Genomic DNA, 23,673 nt, shown 5'->3' on the forward strand with positions numbered 1-23,673 from the left:
TTTGGTATGGATTACAGTTCCACAATTTTGGGTTTTTACTTGTAGCTACTCTAAGATACTAGAGACCAAAAGAAATACCAATTTAATGATTCAACAGTAATATTCGTTTGTTAAACCGTATCTTCTCTGTATAATTCCACCTTCTCCCTTGATCTTTCTCCCACTCTTTAGGAGTATTTGGGCTATGTCCATTCTAACTTTTTCATGTTGGAAGGGGCTGTTGATAATATGGAATAGGGAGGTAGAGTTAGTTGATGTTCTGGAGAGGCTGGTTCCTCTCATTTCAGGATTTATCTGGTCCAGGGACCCATCTGGAGGTTCTAGGTTTCTGGAAAGTTACCCTAGTGCATGGGACCTTTTTAGAATCTTATATGTTGCCCTAGATGTTCTTTAGGATTGGCCGAAATGATTTTGGTTGGGGGTTGGCAAGTTGTGATAGGTAACAATGTCTAAGTGCAGCTTGTGTAAGAGTGCCCTCCAGAGTATCCTCTTGACTCTATTTGAACTCTCTCAGCCACTAATACTTCATTAGTTACACTTCTTTTACCCCTTTTGGTCAGGCTGGAATTGTTGATCCCACAGTACCAGGGCTGGACCCATCCCTGAGAGTCATCCCCCATGCCGTCAGGGAGACTTTCTCCCCTGGATGTCATGTTTCACATAGAGGGGAGGGCAATGATTTCACTTGCAGAGTTGTGCTTAGAGAGACTGAGGCCACATCTGAGCAACAAGAGAGGTCCTCCAGAAGTAACTCTTAGGTGTACCTAATTATTGGTAGGCTAAGCTTCTCCGCTACATACATAAGCTTCGCATACATAACTTTGCCCATTGATTTGGGTGTCCCTAATGTTTGACAAAGTTCCAGGGGATTCTGTGATAGTAAAGTTTAATAGTTCCATATTTTAATAGTTCCATATAATGTAATTTAATTTTAAAGCTCTTCATTTAAGGATATCTTGCTTGTATTTCATTTTCCATTTTGTAACATTAATTACCGAAATAATTTTCTTTGCTGATTCATAGGTGACACCTTCGTCAGGGAGTGCCGAGTTTCAGGTACTTGTGCCACCAACAGTGCTTATACCTGAGGCCTCACGGGATCAGCTTGTAGCTCAAGGTATCCTTTTAAAAAGATATTCTACTTTCAAGGAGAAAATTGACAAGTTAGTCCATGCAGATATTCTGAAAGTAAATGACCAGATAAGAACAAAATGTTAATTAAATAAGTCACAGAGCTTGATGAAAATGCATGTATCAGAAATTAACAAAACGAATACTCTTAACTAGGAAATGGGAATTTGATTATCAAATAAGTAGACTGATTGCCATTGACTCCCTATGGTTAAGTGTAGATTTTTGATATTTGAAGTGGGGACTGATGAATAATGAGTAAATTTCATTTTACCCCTTTTGGTAAGACATTTAAATTTACCATAGATGTCTACTTGAAAATGAAGAAATGAAGAGATTCCCATCTTATTTTCTAAGGCTGTGCTTCCATTTAAAAACAAGCAAAATATATAGATTATTTTATTAGAAGTGTGTAATGATTGGACTTGGAGCTACTTTTATTAATAGCAGTATATTAATTTTACCCCTTATATTAGGAACTGCCTTCAACTCCATTATTTTTATGTTAAACTTTATAAATATTTTGAGAATCACAACTTAGCTTTTATTTATTTTAGAGTAAGCCTTTATTCAATAGCAATAAATTCCTGGCCTGTCAGGAATGTACTACCTCAAATGAAGGTAATTTTAAATACTGAATTATTAACATGTGCTAAGAAAATTTTCAGAAATACTTGCTTGATTAAATTCTATGAATTTCGTCACAATATTTGTTCCATAAGTTCCTAAGCAATGTTCCATTTTGATTTTTAGTATTTCATATTAACGATACACAGAAGTATTTAATTGTAGAAAATACTCGCTCCCCTTAAGAAGGAGCAAGCTCACATTGCTTGAATAGCTGAGAACATGGGGTGAAATGAAATTTGATCATGAATTTTGTGAACATTTATCTGTAAATGCATGTTAATTTATTCCTTTTTCAGCAGCTTTATTGAGATATAATTCACATGCCAACCAATTCATTCAAATTATACAATTCAGTGGTTTTTAGTATAGTAACAGAGTTATTCAATGATTACTGTAGTCAATTTTAGAACATTTTTATCTTCCCCCAAGAGACCCATACTTATTAGCAGTCACTCCCCATTTCCCCTTATTTACTCCCAGCCCTGAACAGCTTCTGCTTTCCTTTCTGTCTCTGTGGCTTTGACTATTCCAAACATTTCATATAAATGGAATCATTCACTATGTGGTCTTTTGTGATTAGCTTCAGTCACTTAGCATAATGTTATCAAAGGTTCATTCATATTTGCATATATCAGAACTTCATTTTTCATTGCCAAATAATATTCCATTGTATGAATGCACCATGTTTTATGTATACATTCATCCATCAGTTGATGGACATTTGAGTTTTTCCTACTTTTTGACTATTATGAATAATGCTACTGTGAACATTCATGGACAGTCATATGGATTCTTTTTGGTTTCATTAGTCATTATTCAGGTGCATTTTATTTTCGAGGATTGTGCTTAGAATGTAGATTCATTGCGTACTTGTGCCAGCCATACAGTGTATATTTTTGACAACAAAAAAACATTTAGTCCTTTTTCTTGAACCTGAAAAGGAATCTTTAAACTGTGCTGCAGGGCTTTTAATATATATTGTCAATGAGCCTTAAAACCTGAAGCAATCTTTTGGGGGGATTAAATATCTTCCTGAATTCCCTCTTTTAAAAACAGTATTAAAAGATAAAATATGATTTTTTTGGTGATAATATAATTTTAGGCCCCTCGCCTGAAATGTTTAGTGGCATTGAAGCTGGTTACTCCTTTTATTTCTTGTTGTGTTAATTCTTGATTAACCAGGATATTATTATGCCCTGAAGTGATTAGGAACAAGATGACAAGAATTTTGTCTAGCACATGTATTAGGGCCACTTTAAACATTCAAATTTTAGTTTTTAAATGTGGCTTCTAACTTTGTAAAAGAGAAATTATTTTGTTATATGAAATAATAACTTCTAACAGTCTCTCATGATCTGTTAGTCTACATTTGATATACAATGTTGAAAGGATTAATCAAATTTTAAATATATTTGACAACTACCATATATACACATATATAAAATATATAACTGGGTTAATTGTATCCACATAAAATATAAATATTTTACTGAATATTTTGAATGAGTTTGAAATGCTTTGTTCTTTTTTTTTTTTAATGCTGTGCTCTCTCTTTTTTTTAAAAAATATTTTTTCTTCTATATGTCTGCCTTAGAACTGGCAAAGCCATAAAATACATATTTTGTGAATATTTAAATTTTTCCACTGAAAACTCTTAAACTATTTCTGTGGAACCACCTCAATTTAATTTTCAAATTTTTATTTGATTCAAAATAGCAAATCTTTCTGGAGGATATGCAGTTTTACTATAGGGAAAGCTATTCAGAATATAAATTAAACATGTTTCTATTCTGTTGCCAGTTTATTTTTGAAATTAAGTGCAGGACATTTACTGCTCTGATCTCTTATTTCCAAGTTTTGATATTAAGGAATATTCCTGTACATATCACACCTCAAGATAATTGTGGGGATCATGTAGTGCTTATGAGGCGGGGCACACTGTGCTGGGCCCTTCACACCCGTCTCCTTCACTCTCATGGCCACCCTGACTACTGGCTTCAGCTTCTCCACTCTGCAGATGAGGAAAAGGGATCTAGGGCTGTAGAAATTATCAGGATGGATCCTCAGCAAATCAAAAGGGGAGGGGAGAGAATAAAAGGTATTTAAAATAATGAAAAATTGTTCAAAAGAAGAGAGCAGTACAGGCTACTATTTTAGATAAAGTAGATATGGCAAATGAGATTGAAATGAAATTGAAGCAAATGACTTAAAAAAATGAGAAAAATAATCCTGATAAAAATACTTAAGAGAGTAGAAATTAATGGATATTTTCTTAGCCTTTGTTCTAAAGCAAGAATCTTTCTCAATAGGAAAGTATTAGAAACATTTCTACTATATCCACTAATATCCAGAATTGTATTCTGGGTATTAAACAATGGATATCAAGTAGAGGCAAAAGAATTAGGAAACAAGTAAAAGTATATCTATTCATATGTGATATGATAGGATACCTGGAAATCTTTAGAGAATTAATGATAAAATTCTTTCAGACAGTCAAAGAAGTTAGTAAGCTAGCATGGTATAAAATTAACATACAGAAATTAATAGCTTTTTTATGCGCACACATATACACACACACACACACACACATATACATGCACATGCACACATAATAACCGATTAGAAAATGTAATGATTGAACAAATCCCCACATACAGTAGTAGCAAAGAAGATGAAATATTGGGAATAAACTTAATAAGAAATGTACAAAATGCCTAAAAGGGAACCTTTAAAATGATCCTGAAAAGCACAAAAGTAAACTTGAACAAATGTAAAAATATCTCTTATTTTTGGTTAGGATGACTTAGCATTGTAATAGATGTCATTCTACCTACTCTGTAAATTTAGTGCAATCCCAATAAAAAATGCCAACAAACTTCTTTATGGTGGATAAGTTGTTAGCACTCATATGAAAAACAAGCCTGAGAAAAATAGCTAGGAAAATCGTTTGAAAGTCCTACCTGATATTAAACTATACTTTAGAGCATAATTAAATTAGTGTGATATTGGCATATGAGAAAACAGACCAGTGAATAGAATAGAAAATATATCCTCAATGATAAATGTGGCATCTCAAATCACTGGGACAAGCATGTACATTTTAATAAATGGTGTTGGAAACTGGCTAGCCATTTGGAACAAGATAAAATAGATATCTTTCTAACACTATAAACAGAAGTGATCTCCTAGTAGATCTGAGTTCTGGAAGTAAAAAATGAGATCATTCAGATCCTAGAAGAAGACAGATATGGATTCCCTTATAACCTGGATATAGTAAAAGATTTTCTAATTATGCCCCAAAATCCAGATTTAATAAGAGAAATTTAACTACAGACAACTAAAATTTAAAAATGACATTTGCATGGCAATAAACACCATAAACCAAATAAAAATAGCAATTGACAAACTGGCATAAATATTTGCAACATATAACATAGGTAAATAGCTTTTATCCCTAACATATAATGTACTCTTTTACTATTTGAGAGGGGACCACAAAATGCCTTTGAAAAGTGAGTGGAAGACATGAATGGATAATTCACAAAAGAAATAGAAAAGTAGCTCTATTTGTCTGATTAAGTACAAATTAATACTACACTGAGATCCTCTTTCTTATTTATTAGATTGCCAATACTTAAAAAGAAATGGTAATGCTTTCTGTTGGCAAGGCTGTAGAGAAGGAATACTTTTTCATACATTATTAGCGGGGATGCAAATTTAGAACCATTTTTGGAAGGAAATTTGGCAAAGTCTAATTTGGCAAAGTCTGACAAAGCTAGATATATATATTTACCTTTGATTCAATAGTTGCACTTCTGTGAATTTTCCCTTAAGATTCAGCTCCAAAAATAGAAAAATACACATGAGATTGTTCAGAATAGCATTGTTTATAACTATAAAATATAGGATACAGCCTAGTGCCCCTCAGTAGGAGAGCAGTTGTTGATATAAATGTTATATCTGTACAGTGGAGAACTATGGAGCCATTAGAAGATTGAGGAGGATCTCTGAATTTTTGTGGAGTAATTTTTAGGCAGTATTGTTAAATGAAGAAAGCAAAGTGCAGAAGAGATTTATAGTTATATTTTTGTGTAAGAGAAGGGGAAATAAAATGTACATGTATATATATTTTTACTTTTATGTGGAAAGAAAATACAGGAAAGATCCATCAGAAACTAATGAGATTAGTTTCGATGATACATGAAAGTGAGGTAGAAAATATGAAAGGATAGGACAGGGTAGAAGGGATTGAGGGGTGAGGTTAGTGACTCTTGTTTGCATATTCCTTTTTATACTTTTGATTTTTATAACCTTATTATAACAAAATAAAAAAGAATAAGAAAAAATAAAATGGAATACAAACAAATTTGTCTCACTGTGTTTCAAATGAATAACACTGAAATGAAAGAGGAATTAACCCAAGAAACTCTCACGCATGTTCTTAAGACTTTAATCTTCAGACTAACGTTAAAGGGTAGGCAAACACTAAAAATAAAAAATAGTTTTATTTTTTGTAGCAGTACGGGGTTAGCAATTCTGAAATTACTTAATGTGTATTCTAGGATTGGGCAAGGAAGTAAATATATTGTGACTAGTGAAAGCCAGGTTTCTAACTTTCAGATATAGGAATTACAAATATGAAAGAAAGGTATTTAATAACTCTGAGGCATTAGATTAGAATTGAAGCTTTCGGTTAGAACTCATGCTTTTTAGTGTGTAGATAGAGATACAAGTGGATATTCTGTATATGCAGGCGTCCATATATGCATACATATGTTTCCTAGCTCTGTCCATTGAAAGAATTTAGAAGTAGTGGCGTAAATTACTTAGTGTTCAGATCTTCGTTTCTACGTACCATTCTCCACTTCAAAACATCAGGACTCTTCTAAACAAAAATCTGATTTTAGGACTTGAGCTAGGAAAGAACAAGATGAAACTTGACATTGCTGTGCCATAAAGAATGAAAATGCTCAATTTTTATGAGACTGTGATGAAAGGATATAGTGGGAGTGGGCTAAATCCTCACATAATTTCAACATCAAAATTAATAATAACAGTAACAGCATATGGCATGCAGAATAAAATAAGAATCCTTGAGACCATATTGACGTGAATGAATGAATGAATGCATGTGTGAATAGATGAATGATTAAGGGAGAAGGGAATGCTCTTTCATACAGTAGAAAATAAACTAAAAATGTAAAAGAAATGATGGAATTAGAAAGTCACCATTTGACAACTGAAATAACAGTACATGTTTCAGTCAAGAATCATCCACAGAGTCTAAACTGATTGGGAGATGCTTTATGAAATGTCAAAGTACCTCCCCTCAAAGGATCTCCCCTCAGGAATTAATTACAAAGGGAAAAATTGTAATATATGACGGAAACCTAGTAAACAACACCTTAAGCAAGTAGTAAAAGTTAACATCAGCAATAATGAGACAAATAGAAATCACATTTTTCCTGATAAGCTACAGTGAAAGTCTAATCATGAGGAAACATCAGCCATTCTACAAGCTGGTTTATATTCTTCACAAAATGTCAGGGTTATAAAAGACAAAGTAAGACTGAGGAGCTCCTCCAGTAGAAACCAAAGTGAGGTGACAGCTAGATGCAGAGAGTGACCCTGATGGGATCCGAATAAGAAAAGAATTTTTTTCTTTTGCTGTAAAGGACATTAGTGGGACAAAAGGCAAAGTTTGAAAAAGGGCTGTAGATTAGATAATACCACACTGTGTGTCAACAATGTTAATTTCCTTATTTAATGCGGTTATAAAAGAGACAGTCTTTGTTTTTTAGAAAATTAATTTACTAAAGAGGCATTATGTCTGCAACTTACAAATGGTTCAAAAAGATAGATAGATAGATTAAATGTGGTAATATGTTAATATTTAGGGAACCTGGATGAAGGCATATGGGAATGCTTTGTACTTTTGTACTTCTCTGTAAGTATACATTTATTAAAAATGGAAAGTTTTCTTTAAAGAAAGACTTATGGAGTGAGGGTCATCAGGGAAAGGCCTGAGGCAGATTCTCTTTCTTATTAACAGTCCCCTATTGAGTCTGCTCTGAAAGGTTCCATAATCCTGTATTTTCTATTCTAAAATTCCCAAATCCCTGAAGTTGAAAGCGTTCTTAAAATTTACTTGGTAGCAAAATTTACCCACCACTGAATACATTTGCTATAAAACCTACTTGCTTCTTTATTTGTTTCTTTATTTATCCTGCTTACTGTGGTTGTACATATGCTGTACTACATTCATTTAAATTATTTCATTAGGAAGTATTGCCCAATATCTCACTGGAGGTGTTAATTAATACATGGTGGCTATACCTTTCTACTCTTCTAAAATCCCCAGTATTTTGTATTCTGAAACACTTGTGGTCCCTTCAGTTTCAGAAAAATGGATTGTGGACCATCTTTTTATTCCTCAGTGTTTGAAGGCATGGGGCACAAAGCTGTGTTACGCCTTTTCTGCCTCAGCTCTTCTCTCACTCGGGACAGACCTACATATGTGGGTGCGCATATGTGCATGTGAACACACACACAGAAGGGAGGGCGAGGGAAGGACAAAGAGGGTTAAGCTGAGTGTTAGGGAAATTTCCCAACCATTTTCGGCATATTCAAGAACTGTTCTCTGTCTCTAAGAACTTGTGGCTATTGTACATAGCCGCAAGTGTAAATATACTGGTTATAATTTGTATGCTTTATTTCAATAACAGGTCAACATGAAACTTCACCCACACAGCCTGCTCATGATTCATCCCTTTCTGCTCCTTTGCCCAAAAAGTGTGTTTTGGTCACTCCAGCCCTTCTTTCAGCAGTCTGCAGCCTCTTAGACAACCTCTTGGTGTTTGCTCCAAGAGATACTGCAAATGCTTTTCGACAAGCCCGTCTTATAGAGCTTCTCTGTAGGTAAGAGAGAAATCCTTTGAAGGAGGCATGGTGGTCAGTATAAATTTGCACAGGCTATATCCGTGATTCAGTGTAGACTTCATGTATACTGAGAATATATTTCTATCCTTTTTAAGGTGCATTAGACCTCAGGTGTTTGCTTTTGCCAAAATTGTCTCGACAGGTTTTGTTTTACACCTACTAAAAGGCTTATATTGGTTTGTTATGTTGTCTATTAAGGGCAAAAAAAATCCTGATTTTTAAAATTCATTCATTTCAAAGCTTATTTTTCTTCCAGCAGACTCAAAGAATAAGATATAATCCCATTGGTCATTCTTAATAAATGGGAGGGAGTTGGAGGATTCATGACCCTAGTGGTTATATCAGATTAATGTCCCTGGGTTGAAAAATCTTCATTTAATTCACTGAGATACTTTGTTACCAACTTTTCACCAGGAAATATTTTGATAAAATTTAGGGAAATCATGATTTTATTCTTCAAAGTTTTACTGTTTAATTATCTAATATTATTGAACCTCTGACATAATTCTTTCCCGATCTTCTTATTTGTTATGGCAGAGTAGAAAAAGTCCAGATGTTGAATTCAGGCTGACCTAAGGTCTAATTGTCGATCATTTGTTCTGTGGATTTATATCTTTGGGAAAGTTAGATTACTCTCTGGAGGGTCAGTACTCTTATTATTTTTTTAATTGTATAGTATAACATATATATACAAAGCAAAGAAATAAAAGCAATAGTTTTCAAAGCACTCTTCAACAAGTAGTTACAGGACATATCCCAAAGTTTGTCATGGGCTACCATATGATCCTGTCATATTTTTCCTTCTAGCTGCTCCAGAGTATAGGAGGCTAGGAGGCTTAAATGTATTTTATCATCACAATCAACTTTTTTTCCTTCCTTTTTTGTGAACTGCAACATATATATAAAAAAGCTATAAATTTCAAAGCACAGTACCACAATTAGTTATAGAACATATTTCAGAGTTTGATATGGGTTATAATTGCACAATTTTAGGTTTTAGCTTCTAGCTGCTCTAAAAAACTGGAGACTAAAAGAGATATCTATTTAATGTTCAGCATTCATATTCATTTGTTAAATCCTATCTTCTCTGTATAATTCCACCATCACCTTTAATCATTCCCCTCTCTCTTTAGGGGTATTTGGGCTATGGCCATTCTAAATTTTTCATATTGGAAGGGTCTGTCACTAATATGGGGAAGGGAGGTGGAACTATCTGATGTTCTGGAGAGGCTGGGCCAGGTTTCAGGATTTATCTTGATCAGGGACCCATCTGGAGGTTGTAGGTTTCTGGAAAGTTACTCTAGTGCATGGAACCCTTGTGGAATTTTATATTCTTTAGGATTGGCTGGAATGGTCCTGGTTAGAGGTTGGCAGATTATGAGAGTTAGCAAGGTCCAACTGAAGTTTGCATAAGAGCAACCTCCAGAGTAGCCTTTCGACTCTATTTGAACTCTCTGCCACTGATACTTTATTAATTACACTTCTTGTCCCCCTTTTTGTCAGGCTGGAATTTGTTGGTCCCACAGTGCCAGGTCTGGATTCATCCCTGGGAGTCTTTTCCCATGTCGCCAGGGAGACTTTCATCCCTGGATGTCATGTCCCACGTAGAAGGGAGGGCAATGATTTCACTCACAGAGTTGTGCTTGGAGAGACTGAGGCCACATCTGAGCAACAACAAAGGTCATCCAGAAGTAACTTAGGCATGTGTATAGGTAGTTTAAGCTTCTCCACTACCTACATAAACTTCACAAGAGTAAGCTGAGGGCATGGCCTACTGATTTAGGTGTCCCTAAAGTTTGACACAGTATCAGGGAATTCCCTGATGGTAAGGTTTAATAGTTCCATGTTTTTCTCCCATCCCTCAGGGGACTTTGCCAGTACTTTTTGATTATCTACTTAATATACTCTAGGATGTTTTCAGGCATTACAATAATCTATACGGAATTAAAGTACCTCTTATTCTGTGCTCCCTGTGTTTTAGTTGTTCAAATGAGCTATACAGATAGGTTGAATTAGATTATGCACTACAGAAAATTTCAGTTCCAGACCAAATAAACCTTTCTTCCATTGGTCTCAAAGAGTATGTGTGGTTCTAAATATAGACACTGTCTTCCTTACCCCTATATTCTGAGTTACTTTAACCCCAACCTGTTCAGTTTCGTTGTACTCTTTGATGGAGTTATCGTGAGGATTAATTTTTTCAAGCCATACATGCCTACTGCCTTTTAAACCACAGATTCATTTGCATTTCTCTGCCTCTGTCTCTCTGCCTTTGAACATTCACTGTCTGAAATGTCTTTGCCAATCATAGTGCTTTCTCTTTCTTTTTGGGATATTAAGAAAACTAAGGAGAAAGAAGCATCCCTTGCTGTACTTCACTCAATTGTGATCACTCCTTTACTTTACCATTTATAATGTGCAATGAGGTGTTTGTTTTCTTTTTTATATTTATTTGTCATCTTTTCTGCAATGAAATTCTTTGCTTCTCTCATTTATCTAATAAGATCTTTTCCTATTTAGAGATATATTGTGAAGTATCTTTTTTATAAGGATTTATTTTCTTTTTAAAAATTCTTTCTCTTGAATGCTATTCAAGGTTGGCTTCAAACTTCAAAATTTTACTTATTAATCTTTACTAAGAAGCAAACTAATTTTCTGAAAAGGTTTCTTTTCTGTTCTTAACAGTATGGCAGATGCAACCCTAATAGAGAAGTGTGCCCAGGAACTGAAGACCCCGTTTCCTTCTTCATTTCCAACTGAACACACGCAAGCTCAGGTAAGGGTCTCACATCAGCCTGTCAGCATTGTGTCTTTGTATTTCTTTGCTTTAAGTATGAAAACAGATATTCTGCTAAGAAGATATTAAGCATAGGAGGGGAATGAAAATCTCTCAGAATATACATGGCATAATGAGGTTATTTAAAATAGATTACTTAAAATTTTAATATGAGGTATCTTTGGATGGTAGAAAAGTAGAGTTTGAAGACCCATGTCTATTCCTGACTCCATCATTAAGAGCTATAAATGTTTAAAGTGTCTGGATATCTGTGACCTCCACGTGAAAGAAAGGGGAAATTGGCACTGCGCTCCTCCCCTTCTGGCATTTTAGGCTCTCTCGACTGCGTCTGTTATTTGCACCTGAGTTAAGTTTGTTAAAATGCTTAGTGGCTGGGCTTTGTGTATTTTCAAAACTCAGTCTAATAGGAATAAACTTACCTTTGATCTTTCATAGATATTAAACATTTTTTAGTTCTTGTCTGTGGCTAGTGTATATGTACAGGTGTGTTTAACAGAGTTCTTGGGTAGATTTTTTAAGCTCTCATGAAGGGCTTTTTAAGAAGGCCTATACAATTAATTTGAGGTGGTGAATTAAAGGCAGACTAGTCCAGGATCTTTTTTTAAGAAGTCATCTTTAAGCTCCCTGAATAGAAGTAATCATCCTTCATAGGCTGGTCCAGTGTGGTGTTTTCATTTGTGATTGTGCTTATTTGAAAATGACCATCTTCTCCCTCTATCTACCCATCAAACATTTACTTAGGGCCTGTTGTTTAAGGGGTTCTCCATAAAAGATCAGAAAAATACCCTTCCTCCCCATTAACTTATTTCTAGTTGGGAGGACAGACACTGAACAAGCCATATATGCCTGACGATGAAAACATCTAGGAGGAAAACTAAAGCAGGGAACAGGAACTGGTATCAGAGTTGGAAGGTGGGTTTCTTCTACCCAATGGTCACAGAGGATCTTTCAGATAGGGACACGTGACTGCAAGTAATGAGGAACCTAGTCCTCTGGGACTGAGTAAGAGCCCTGAGAGTGGTTGTGTGTGACCCTATCCAAGAACTAGCAAGGAGGCCAGTATGGCTGGAGCAGACTCTGGAGGGAAGGTGGTTTGGAGGGGTACAGTAAGCCTGCAGAGTTAGAAGCTTGCTGTTTTCTGTTTGCCATTGCATCTGAGTGTCTGGCACCACGTGGCAGCCCTCAGTTGATACTTGTGGAATGAAGGAATAATTGCAGTCACAGATCCTTACTGGGTCCTGGTTTATATGAATTTATGTAATCCTCACAGTAATCCTCTGAAGTATTGTTAGTGCCCTCACTTTATAAAAGAAATCACTGAGACCCCAGGAGGTGACTAGGTTGTCCAAAGGCATTTACACAGTAATTGCAGAGCCAGACTTCAACCCAAGCAAGTTGGTTCTCAAGCTGTCACTCTTAACCACTGTGCTGTGACTTTGTGTTGGTTAAGTGTCTCTTTGTTCTTTGTGCTTTCACAAAATCATTCATTCACTCAAATCATCTACTTATTCATTCCAGAAAAGTTTTTGAGCATCTGCTCTGGCAGGTCCTATTCTAGGTGCTGGTTACGTATCAATGAGCAGAGTAGATAAAGGTCCCTGTCCACTTGGAGTCCAGGTGGGTCAAAGGGTGTGTCAGTAGGGGGAGAGGTTGTGCCTCTTAGATAGGGTCGTGGTAAAAGTCCTCATGAAAGTGACAGTGAGTAGCGACCCAAAGAGGTGAACAGGTCCTGAGGCGTCTAGGGCAGATCCCTGCAGGTGACAGTCCACTGGGATACGAGTGTACCCGAGTATGGGGTTTGTTGTTCGGTTGGTTGTTTCTTGGAGAAGGAATTCCATATATAAGAAGAATGACTTTATGAGCTACTATATCAATATTTTATTTTAATCTTGTACATGAGGAATTATAAGAGATTTTTCAGCAATTGAACTTCTCTTTCTAATCCTTCTTACTGGCTCTTGCCTTCATGGCCAGTCTCTTCATGGTGACACATCATGCACTCAGAGGTCAGACTTGCTTCACCTTCACTGGTGCAAGATTTTAAAGTGATCAAAAAAGAATTCATGGCAATAAGAAAATTAAATTTTACAAAATGTTTGTATCTTACCCAATAGGAGAAGTGTAGAGCTACTTATACTTTTATATAAGATAATCTGGCCAATTAGATAAAAGGAGAGCATACTCATCAGGAGAAGTAGGACAGAAGAACTGTTTTGAAATAGTCTGAGGCCATTTCCTTTTAAAGGTGCATATTCCTCTACAAATAGTCGCTGAATAGTCCCTGACTGTCCTATAAGATAGCATCAAAATAAGATGGGAGGGGAGTATATGTATATAAAGAAAGAGAGAAGTTGAGAATATCTATATAAACGTGGTTAGATGGACTCTCTCATTGCCTGAAGATGATGGATAAATGAGCCAAACTTTTTAGATTATTATATATTCAGATAATTATTTTTTAAATACTTTGCCAGTTAATACTTATTGTAATATTAGTATGAAGCAACAATCCAGAGATGATTTTGTTGATCATATTCGGGAAGAGTGAATCTTTTCGTTTATAATTAAGAATTATATTTTATGTTGAAGGATAATTGGGAGCAAAAAATAGAACATATTTTCATTTTATTTATAGCAGTAGTTAGGCTAGCTTCCCCTCTCCCTGCCACCATTGTCATTTTGAAGAGAATTTTACAATCGTTCATATTTTACAAAATTGTAGGCCTCATGGCTTTAGAATGCCCTTTTCAGCTTCTTTCAGAATATTGATTCCATGATTTAGCTACTTGAAAAATATAAAGGCTTTTTTTCTCTCAGTGGAATTCACAGTTTGACTTTGAAGATATTGCTTTGTTTGATGTCATTACAGTTGTCAGTGTTACTATGACCCTGAGTGACATGCTTATAATATGAAAAATATAATGCTTTGTCTGCTTTGTATTAATTTTAAATCATTTAAAATTATATTGTTTCATTAGTTTTCAAAGAAGTGGTTTTTTATAATGCCTAGAAAAGTAAAATACTTTATCACTGAGATGGGCTTTTCATATGATATGTCTTGTTTTCCTTTATCTCCTTTTTTTTTTAAATAGGTTACCTTTCTTTTAGAATACCTGTCCTCTTTGTCCAGGCTTCTGCAGTCATGTTTATTGGCAGATCCTGACCTTGTGATTCAGGGCGATCTCCTGAAACCTCTGCTCGCAAACGTCATCAGAGTTCTCACCATATGCACCAAAGATATAGGAGGTAGGCTTTATTTTTTATTTAGGATGAGAGTGAATAATATCGAGGCACAAGATCTTATTCTGCACCAGATATTCACGTCAAAGTTATGTTTTGGTTTGTGCTGTGCCAATATTTTGGAGGTCTTTAGATCCACTTGAGGTGATTCTGCAGTATAATAAAGGACCAATCTCACTTCTGTCAATTTAAATGAAGGCAAAATTGTTTATATAATTTTAGAAAGTACAGTGAGTTTGAGGTATCAGTTATTTGTATAAACAATGGCTAAGGCCAAATTAGCTACTAATAAATCATTCAGAATGACAAAAAATTTCCCAGTTTCTTAAATTATTGGTAAATATACTGTGATGAAAAATGAAATATATTGCTTAGTAGTAGAGAAAATTTTTTTAAATGTAAAAGCTTGGTCAAAATCAAATCTGGTTATTGTTTAAATAGTTTATAATGAGGTAACTGATGGGTAGTTTTCTTTGCCTTTCATTCTTATGTAGTCCTTTGAAGTTGATGGATTTGCTTGGTTGTAGGTTAGATGTGTGAAGCATTTTACGATACCCAGCAAATGAGGCTTCCTTGGTGTTAAAATTATTGCACCAAGTCTTAGTGGCACAGTCTTCCCTAGCTTGGAAATTTAAGCTTACTAGATTAGACCAGCCATTCTCAAGAAGGGTGTTACCACTTTCCCAAGGGAACAAAAATTGATTCTTTGAGATAGGGAAAAGGATAATTTTTTTTAGATATTATAACGGTTATAATATCTGTATTTGAAGGTTGTCCCTCCAAAGCTCAATCCTACCCCCAAAAACCTTATAATTTAGTATATAATTTTTCTTGTTGGGTTTTCTTGAGTATCACTGATGTTGTATATATGGCAGACACATAAAATATATGCAAGATCAGCGCTACTGAGCTATTGGTGAAGAGATGGCTGTAATAGGAGGACTTTTGATTGATAGCTTGATCCCATCTGTATGTCCGAGAAGGCTACACAGGTCTGTTGGCTCCTCTTGCTGCCTTGTAGATGTTGTGTATTGATCCTTTTATTTTTGCGTTTGACTTGGGCTTTGGATCAGTAAACAAAATGAGTATGTATTGTTTAATTTTATGAAAGTTATTCAGTCAATCATCAGTTATGTCAAGTGCTGAAAAGAAAAAATGTCAGTATTATATTAATGAATATCTAGCAGCTCGTTAAGTTTAAAGTTATGTTCTCATATCTAGCAAAAGTTAAGCTTATTAAAAGTAATTTCTAAAAAATTAATTTTTTAAATTATTTTACTTTTGTTGGAAAAAATTTGAATATTTTGAAGTTATATTACTATTATGTATTATATAAATTGATAATTTGATTATGTTATTTGATACATTATATGCATAAGTAAATAAGTTACATTGAGTCATTCAGGAAGTACAGCTATAAAGTTAAATGTTAATGTTTCAATTTTTTTTTTTAATTTATACATACCATACTCCTTACCCCTCCCTTTCATTCATCACTAGCAATTCAAACTAAATTTATTTTAACATTTGTTCCCCCTGTTATTTATTTTTATTCCATATATTCTACTCATCTGTTGACAAGGTAGATGAAAGGAGCATCAGACACAAGGTTTTCACAATCACATAGTCACATTGTGAAAGCTATATCATTATACAATCATCATCAAGAAACATGGCTACTGGAACACAGCTCTACGTTTTCAGGCAGTTCCCTCTAGCCTCTCCATTACATATTGGTTAACAAGGTGATATCTACTTAATGCATAAGAATAACCTCCAGGATAACCTCTCGACTCTGTTTGGAATCTCTCAGCCATTGACACTTTGTCTCATTTCCCTCTTCCCCCTTTTGGTTGAGAAGGTTTTCTCAATCCCTTGATGCTAAATCTCAGCTCATTCTAGGGTTTTTCTCAATCCCTTGATGCTGAGTCTCAGCTCATTCCAAGATCTCTGTCCCACGTTGCCAGGAAGGTCCACACCCCTGGGAGTCATGTCCCACATAGATGGGGGAGGGTGGTGAGTTTGCTTGTTGTGTTGGCTGGAGAGAGAGGCCACATCTGAGCAACAAAAGAGGCTCTCTTGGGGGTGACTCTTAGGCCTAATTTTAAGTAGGCTTGACCTATCTGTGGGGTTAAGTTTCATATGAACAAACCCCAAGACTAGGGCTCAGCCTATAGCTTTGGTTGTCCACACTGCTTGTGAGAATATCAAGAATTCAACTTGGGGAAGTTGAATTTCTCCCTGTTCTCACCATTCCCCAAAGGAGACTTTGCAAATACTTTTTCACTCACTGATGAAATCACTCTGAGATTCGTTGGGGCATCACTCTGGACAAACCAACAAAATCTCATGTCCTACCCAAGGTTCCAAGTCCTTATGGTGTTCAGTCCAGCTATCGACATAAGTTATATTAGGAAATGCACTGGTCAAAATATAAATTTTGTACCAAATAAACATTTTTTGCTTTAGTCTCACACTTAAGTTGAAATTTTAAAATATTTTTAATTTAGCTTTCAATTAAATATTTTATTGAGCCATTGTTAAACCTACATTGGATGCCTACTCTTTTTACATTTAAGCATAGGTATATGTATAGTACATAAACAGATATACGGTATATCTGTGGAATTACATTTTCATGGGAATGGTGATTAGAAAACAGTTCTCACTAGATAGCTGATAATGACAAAAAAAATGCAGATACTGAATTAGAACCAGAAATTCCTCTAATCCAAATTCTGTTTCCAAATGTCTAATGAATGCTGAAGAACACCCCCACAGAAGTCTTCAGTTTACTTTGTAATGGAGTATGACAAAAGATGGTAAATATTGCTGCTGAGCTAGCCAGAGTAGATAGCAAGTCCTAAGGTAGCCACTGTTCTCAGCTGCCATTTACCCAGGAAAAAGAGAAAGGGAAATATATCCTAGCCTGAGAAGGTTAAGTGCTACTTTCTTTGCCACAGGCAAAGCTGCAAAATCCTTTTTTGTATTATAGTTTTCTTTGTGAAGTAATATTATGGATTCTTCAGAGAAGTTCTTCTCTCTTTTTTGCCTTCAGCTTGGCACATTCCCCTTGCACAGAGCTGCTAGAGTGGATTTAAAAAAAAAAACAAGAGAAACTTTACTTTCATGGAAGTAGCACATACAGTGGCATGTTTTTATAATGTGCCAAATACATAGTTCTGAGTTTATTGTTTAATTTTCAATTTGTCATACTTCCTGATTGTTGCTGAATATCCTTTAATAAGAGGAGGGATTATGAGTGTGTTTGTGTGTAGAATGGTGGAAGGAAGATGCCTTTAGAAGCAATGGAAAAGAGAAGTTAGTTGAAATAATTTTTGGATCGTGGTAAATTACCTTTCTCTTCCTTTGACAAGTGCATCCCTCTTATTTTAAATATGTTGAAGTATCTGTGATGAGTTTAGTGTTTTAAAGGTTTCTCTTCTTTGTGTTAATAACTTGAAATGCTTGGATTACTTTTGTAGATATGGAGATAATATCAGCTTTTTATCACACGTGGGCACACTTGTTTAACCTTCTGGCCACACTACTGAGGAAAGCTGGTGTCGTCTCCCTCCCATTTGTTACAACAGCTCTGGCCAAGCACTGGGCAGCACTTATTGGTAAGAAGATGGTCTCACAGGGCTCAGGGTCTTTCTGCTAATAAAAGTTAAGAAAATTATCATTCACAGTTAGATGGCATGACATGTGAAATATAAACCAGAGTTCTGGCTTTGAAAAGTATAATGTATATGTGAGGTGGTCCAAAAATGCATTTTGAAAAACTGAAACACATTTCACAATGCCATAAAAACAAGCGAGGGGAGTCTTATTAAGATATATGACATGATTATAAAACAATGAGAGATTTTCTTACGTTGGTATAGATGTGTCTCTATTGTTGGACACATGTATGCTATATGTGGGTAAATCTGCATATAAAAAACCCTGCATACATGATAACATGGAAAGTTATAATAAAATATTGTCTTCTTTCAGAACACCAGCATTTTATTTTAGGACAGAATTCCAAGAGGACAATGTAGTTAATTACTTATTTATTTATTTTTGCATGGGCAGGGACCAGGAATTGAACCCAGGTCTCCGTCGTGGCAGGCGAGAACTCTGTCACTGAGCCACCATTGCACCACCCTAATTATTTTTATAAGATACTTCCCATATAATAGTTGCCTACTAAAATGAACACATGAACAAAAAAATAATTGCTATAATTTCTCAGAAGGTCTCCTTCATTCTAAATTTTAGCAGAGCATAGAGCCTTTAAAAAATTTATGACTAACATGTATATTACCTTTTTTTAATAACCCTTACATGAGTTCAGAATTGTGTTTAAGTTTCCAAATTGTCCAGTAATTCAACTGATAGATTTTTTTTTTCACATTTTATCAGTTATTCTTTCTATAAACACAGGTATGTGAAAGTTGTTTTTAACTAGAGTGGTAGCTTTTTTTTTGGGTGCATGGTCCTGGAATCGAACCCGGGTCTCCTGCATGAAAGTCGAGCATTCTACCACTGAACCACCGATGCACCCCAGAGTAGTAGTTGTGAAGGAAGATTTAGGGGGAAATATACATTCAACAAGAAACACAATTGTTAGGTGCTTGGATGTGGGAGTTCACAGTCTACCCCAAAGGGCAGGCTGTCCGTATTGATCATTGTTTTGTTAAAAGAGATAGAAATGGAAAAGACTGACATTGAGAGAGAGGTTGTCATTGAGACTGAGATTTCTTCTTTCATCCATGGAAGAGGAAATCAGTTTACTGAATCACTAACAATAAATGGCAAGAATCTACTCTCGTGAGACACTTCAGCCAGCTAGCCAAATCTGGCCCACTGCTGCTTTGCTAAGTAAAGTTTTATTGGAATAGGGCTGCTTTCATGCTACAAAAGTAGAGTTGAATAGTTGTGAAAAAATGTATGGTCCGGGCTGGCAGTGGTGACACAGTGGCAGAGTTCTCGCCCATGCTGGAGAACCAGCTTTGCTTCCCTTGTTTTTTTTTTTTTTAAATCCACGGTGCCTGCCCGTGCAAAAAAAAAAAAAAAAAACCAAGGTATGGTCCACTACACTTGTATTTATTATCTGGCCCCTTACATGCATGATTTCTCTAGTGATAAAATAAGAACATATTAAATTCAAAACCTCCCTGTAAGATACAAACACATTTTTTATATAATGTGCTGATCAATTGTATTATACTACATAAACAGCTTTGATAATAGTAATATTTGTGTAAACATAATTCATAAAAATGATGATTGCCATTCCTTGCCCTGCATGGTGTTATTTTTTTAATCTTGCCTATCCCATGTGTCTTTGTCACATCTTCTGATCACTCTATAACTTATGTTATCCTGAACAGTCTTTTCTCTAACCTGACTAATAGTTGGACCTCACTTAAATGAACATAATTCTTGTGAAAATCCACTGCTGACTAAAATTACTTTTCTTATGTTAGTTCAATTTGTATAAGCCTAAATCTAGGTAGATTTTCTTATACTAATAACCCTATATAAGTATAAATAAAAAATAACTTAAATATAAAATGCAGCACAATTTTAAACCAATGTTAACATTAAGCAACAAGGGTTATTTTGTTTAAACTAAATCATTATCTACAACTGGAAATTAATAATGATTGATTGACTATAGATTCTTTTGAGTTTGATTTACCTGTTCTTTCCATCTGTATTATGTTGGCAAATCAATTCATAACCACACTTGTTCTTTGTTTGAACTACTATGAAACCTTTGTTCCAACCTCATGTCAACAGTGCATGCTAAGTCTTGCTTTTGAGTCTTAACTGGCATCAACTTGTTTGAAAACAGAAATAAAAGCACACTTACATGGTGGTAATCTAAACAATCCAGAGTATAGTTACATGAGCTTTTTTTTTGTAAGTTTAGCACTGAAATAACAATAAAAAAGTTAAAAAGTCTAGAGACTTTGTAGATCCCAGTAGACTCTAGGGGACCAGTACTTATCTATATTATATATATTCCTCTCATTTGGGGTCTTAGCACTTATTACTGAAGAAAAGAACCCAAACTAAATGAAAATTATGTCAGTTCCTTGATTCAGTATATTATCTTAATACTGACTGTATTACTTTTTTTTAACTTTTTTTTATTGTGAAAAATAATACATGTACAAAAAAGCAATAAGTTTCCAAGTACATTTTAACAAGTAGTTATACAACAGATTTTAAAGTTTGGTATGGGTTACGGTTCCACGATTTTTCATTTTTTCTTCTAGCTGCTCCTTGACACTGGAGACCAAAAGAAATATCATATATTGATTCAGTAGTCATATTCATTTGTTAATGAATGAATTTAGAATTGGCAGGAATGGTTTTGGTTGGGGTTTGGCAAGTTATGATAGTAGCAGTGTTTAACTGAAGCTTTCATAAAAGTAACCTCCAGAGTAGCATCTCGACTCTATTTGAACTCTCTCAGCCACTGATACCTTATGTGTTACACTTCTCTTCCTGCTTTTCGTCAGGGTGGCATTGTTGATCTCACAGTCCCAGGGCTAGACTCATCCCTGGGGTCATCTCCCACGCTGCCAGGGAGACTTTCATCCCTGGATGTCATGTCCCATGTTGGGGGGGGGGGGCAGTGATTTCACTTGCAGGGCTTAGAGAGAGAGAGAGGCCACATCTGAGCAACAAAAGAGGACTCCAGAGGTGACTCTTAGGAATAAACTACTTTTAAATACTGGACTTATATTTGCAATACTTGAACTGTTGATAGTTTTACTTCATTAGAAATAAGAAGAGCTATAATCTTAATTTTGCAAATCAGTCATATTCACTTCTTTAATTTTAAAGAAATCATAAAACATTTATACTTGAAATTCTCTTTTAGATATGTTCTGCAAGTGTGTGGGTTTATCTGTCACATGCCCTACTCTGTATACTGCCAGCCTGCAATTCCTTTCTATTCTCTTGACTGAAGAAGCAAAAGGACGTCTCCAGGATAAGGATAAGCCAAATGTATGCCACAGTCCAACAATGGCTTCACTTCTTGATAAAAGTGAGGAAAATCAGAAATCTCTAGAACAACTTAATGAAGTTATTTTTCAGGTATATGGTTTCTTGGTTTTTTTCAAACTTTGTGTACTGTTTAAATGTATTGACTTTTAGTCTTGGTCTTATAAAAGGTTTTTCAATCATTTGAATCTCAAAAGTAATTAATATTCATAACCATTGAAATAATACAGAATTACATAAAGTTAAATTAACCGTCTCCTCTCCAGTCTTGCCTTCTGATGTTGACCAGTTTCTTTAATGAATATGATATAGAAGTTCCAAATGAAATATTAGTTGTCAAAATCTAGGTGTTTACTGAAACACGACTGTGCCAGTTTGGAAAGTGTTGGGTACCCCAGAAAAGCTATGTCCTTTAATGCTGAGTCAATATTGTAGGGCGGAAACCCTTTTGATTAGATTATCTCCACGAAGATGCATGCCCAATTGTGGTTGTGGCCTTTTGGTTAGATAGAGGTGTGGCTCCACCCATTCCAGGTGGGTCTTGATTAGTTTACTGGAGTCTTTTAAAGAAAGTTTCAGGGGCGGGCCGCGGTGGCTCAGCGGGCAAAGTGCTTGCCTGCTATGCCGGAGGACCTCGGTTCGATTCCCGGCCCCAGCCCATGTAACAAAAACAAAAAAAACAAAATACAATAAAACAAGAAAATGTTTAAAGATGTTTCCCTTTCTTCCTTCCTTCCTTCCTTCTATCCTTCCTTCCTTCTCTCTGTCTTTCCTTTAAAAAAAAAAAAAAAAGAAAGTTTCAGAGCCCACACAGCTGGAGACCTTTGAAGATTCAGAAGGAAAATTCCCCCAGGGATGCCTTATGAAATGAGCAGCCAGGACAGAAAGCTAGCAGATGGTGCCATGTGCCTTCTCAGCTGACAAAGGTGTTCTGGACAGCATTAGTCTTTGAGTGAAGGTAACCTCTTGTGGGTACCTTAATTTGGACATCTTCACAGCCTTAGAACTATAAATTCACAACTTATTGAATTCCCTTTTTAAAAGCCATTCTATTTCTGGTATATTAGTTTCCAGCAGCTTAAAAGTCTAATACAATTGCCCCTATCAATGACCAAAGTGAGTATGTTTCATGAAGTCAGGTATAATTCAAAATGTATTCCCACTTAGAAGATATATCTATGTCTCTGAAAATATATTCACTGAAATGAGATTTGATTTCTATAAATGTACTACATGCTTTTGTGGGTGGCTATGCATCTAGACATAGGTGGACTTACTTGACAATTTATGAGAAAACACCCCTTCAAGCTGTATGTTTCTTCTTAAAACTTATTGTTTTGCAATCCCAAACATGACATAAGGAATTTGTTCATCAAAAGTACTCTAAAATCACAAAAGTAGTATTATTTTATAAATAGATCATCAATAAAAACACTAAATCCCAAGATCAGGTTCCTCAAGTATTTTTACAAATAGAAATATTACTAGATTTTCAATATTAAGAATTCTCTTTTAAAATAATCATGGTGTGTATTAGCTAGGGTTCTCTAAAGAAACAGAATCAGCAGGAAATATCCATAGATATAAAACTTATAAAAGTATCTCACATAACCATGGGAATGTAGAGTCCAAAATCTGTAGGGCAGGCTCTGAAGCTGACAACTCCAGTGAAGTATCTGGACAAACTCCACAGGAGAGGCTTGCTGGCTGAAGCAGGAAGAGAGACTGTCTTTTCTGAATCCTCCTTAAAGCCTTCCAGTAATTAGATTAAGTGTCGTTGCAGAAGACATTCCCCCTGGCTGATTACAAATGCAATCAGCTATGGATGCAGCCAATGTGATCATGATTTAGTTATATGAAATATTCTCATAGTAACAGACAGGCCAGCATTTGCCCAACCAGACAAATGGGCACCACCACCTGGC

At 35.3% G+C, this 23,673-nt stretch overlaps 1 protein-coding gene across 3 annotated transcripts in view; it reads left to right on the plus strand.

Moving 5' to 3' along the window:
* RTTN (rotatin) overlaps positions 1-23,673 on the plus strand; it is a 202,798-nt gene that overhangs the window by 140,002 nt on the left and 39,123 nt on the right. For 2 of the 3 annotated variants that reach the window (XM_077135252.1, XM_077135254.1), the window contains exons 35-40: positions 1,024-1,117; positions 8,487-8,679; positions 11,386-11,476; positions 14,590-14,743; positions 18,223-18,360; positions 21,624-21,841. In XM_077135252.1, the coding sequence (XP_076991367.1) occupies positions 1,024-1,117; positions 8,487-8,679; positions 11,386-11,476; positions 14,590-14,743; positions 18,223-18,360; positions 21,624-21,841 (888 nt within the window). The remainder of the gene's footprint in view (positions 1-1,023; positions 1,118-8,486; positions 8,680-11,385; positions 11,477-14,589; positions 14,744-18,222; positions 18,361-21,623; positions 21,842-23,673) is intronic. The other variant, XM_077135253.1, reaches the window with a different exon arrangement.

This window comes from Tamandua tetradactyla, chromosome 18, assembly GCF_023851605.1.
Source record: "Tamandua tetradactyla isolate mTamTet1 chromosome 18, mTamTet1.pri, whole genome shotgun sequence".
NCBI lineage: Eukaryota > Metazoa > Chordata > Mammalia > Pilosa > Myrmecophagidae > Tamandua > Tamandua tetradactyla.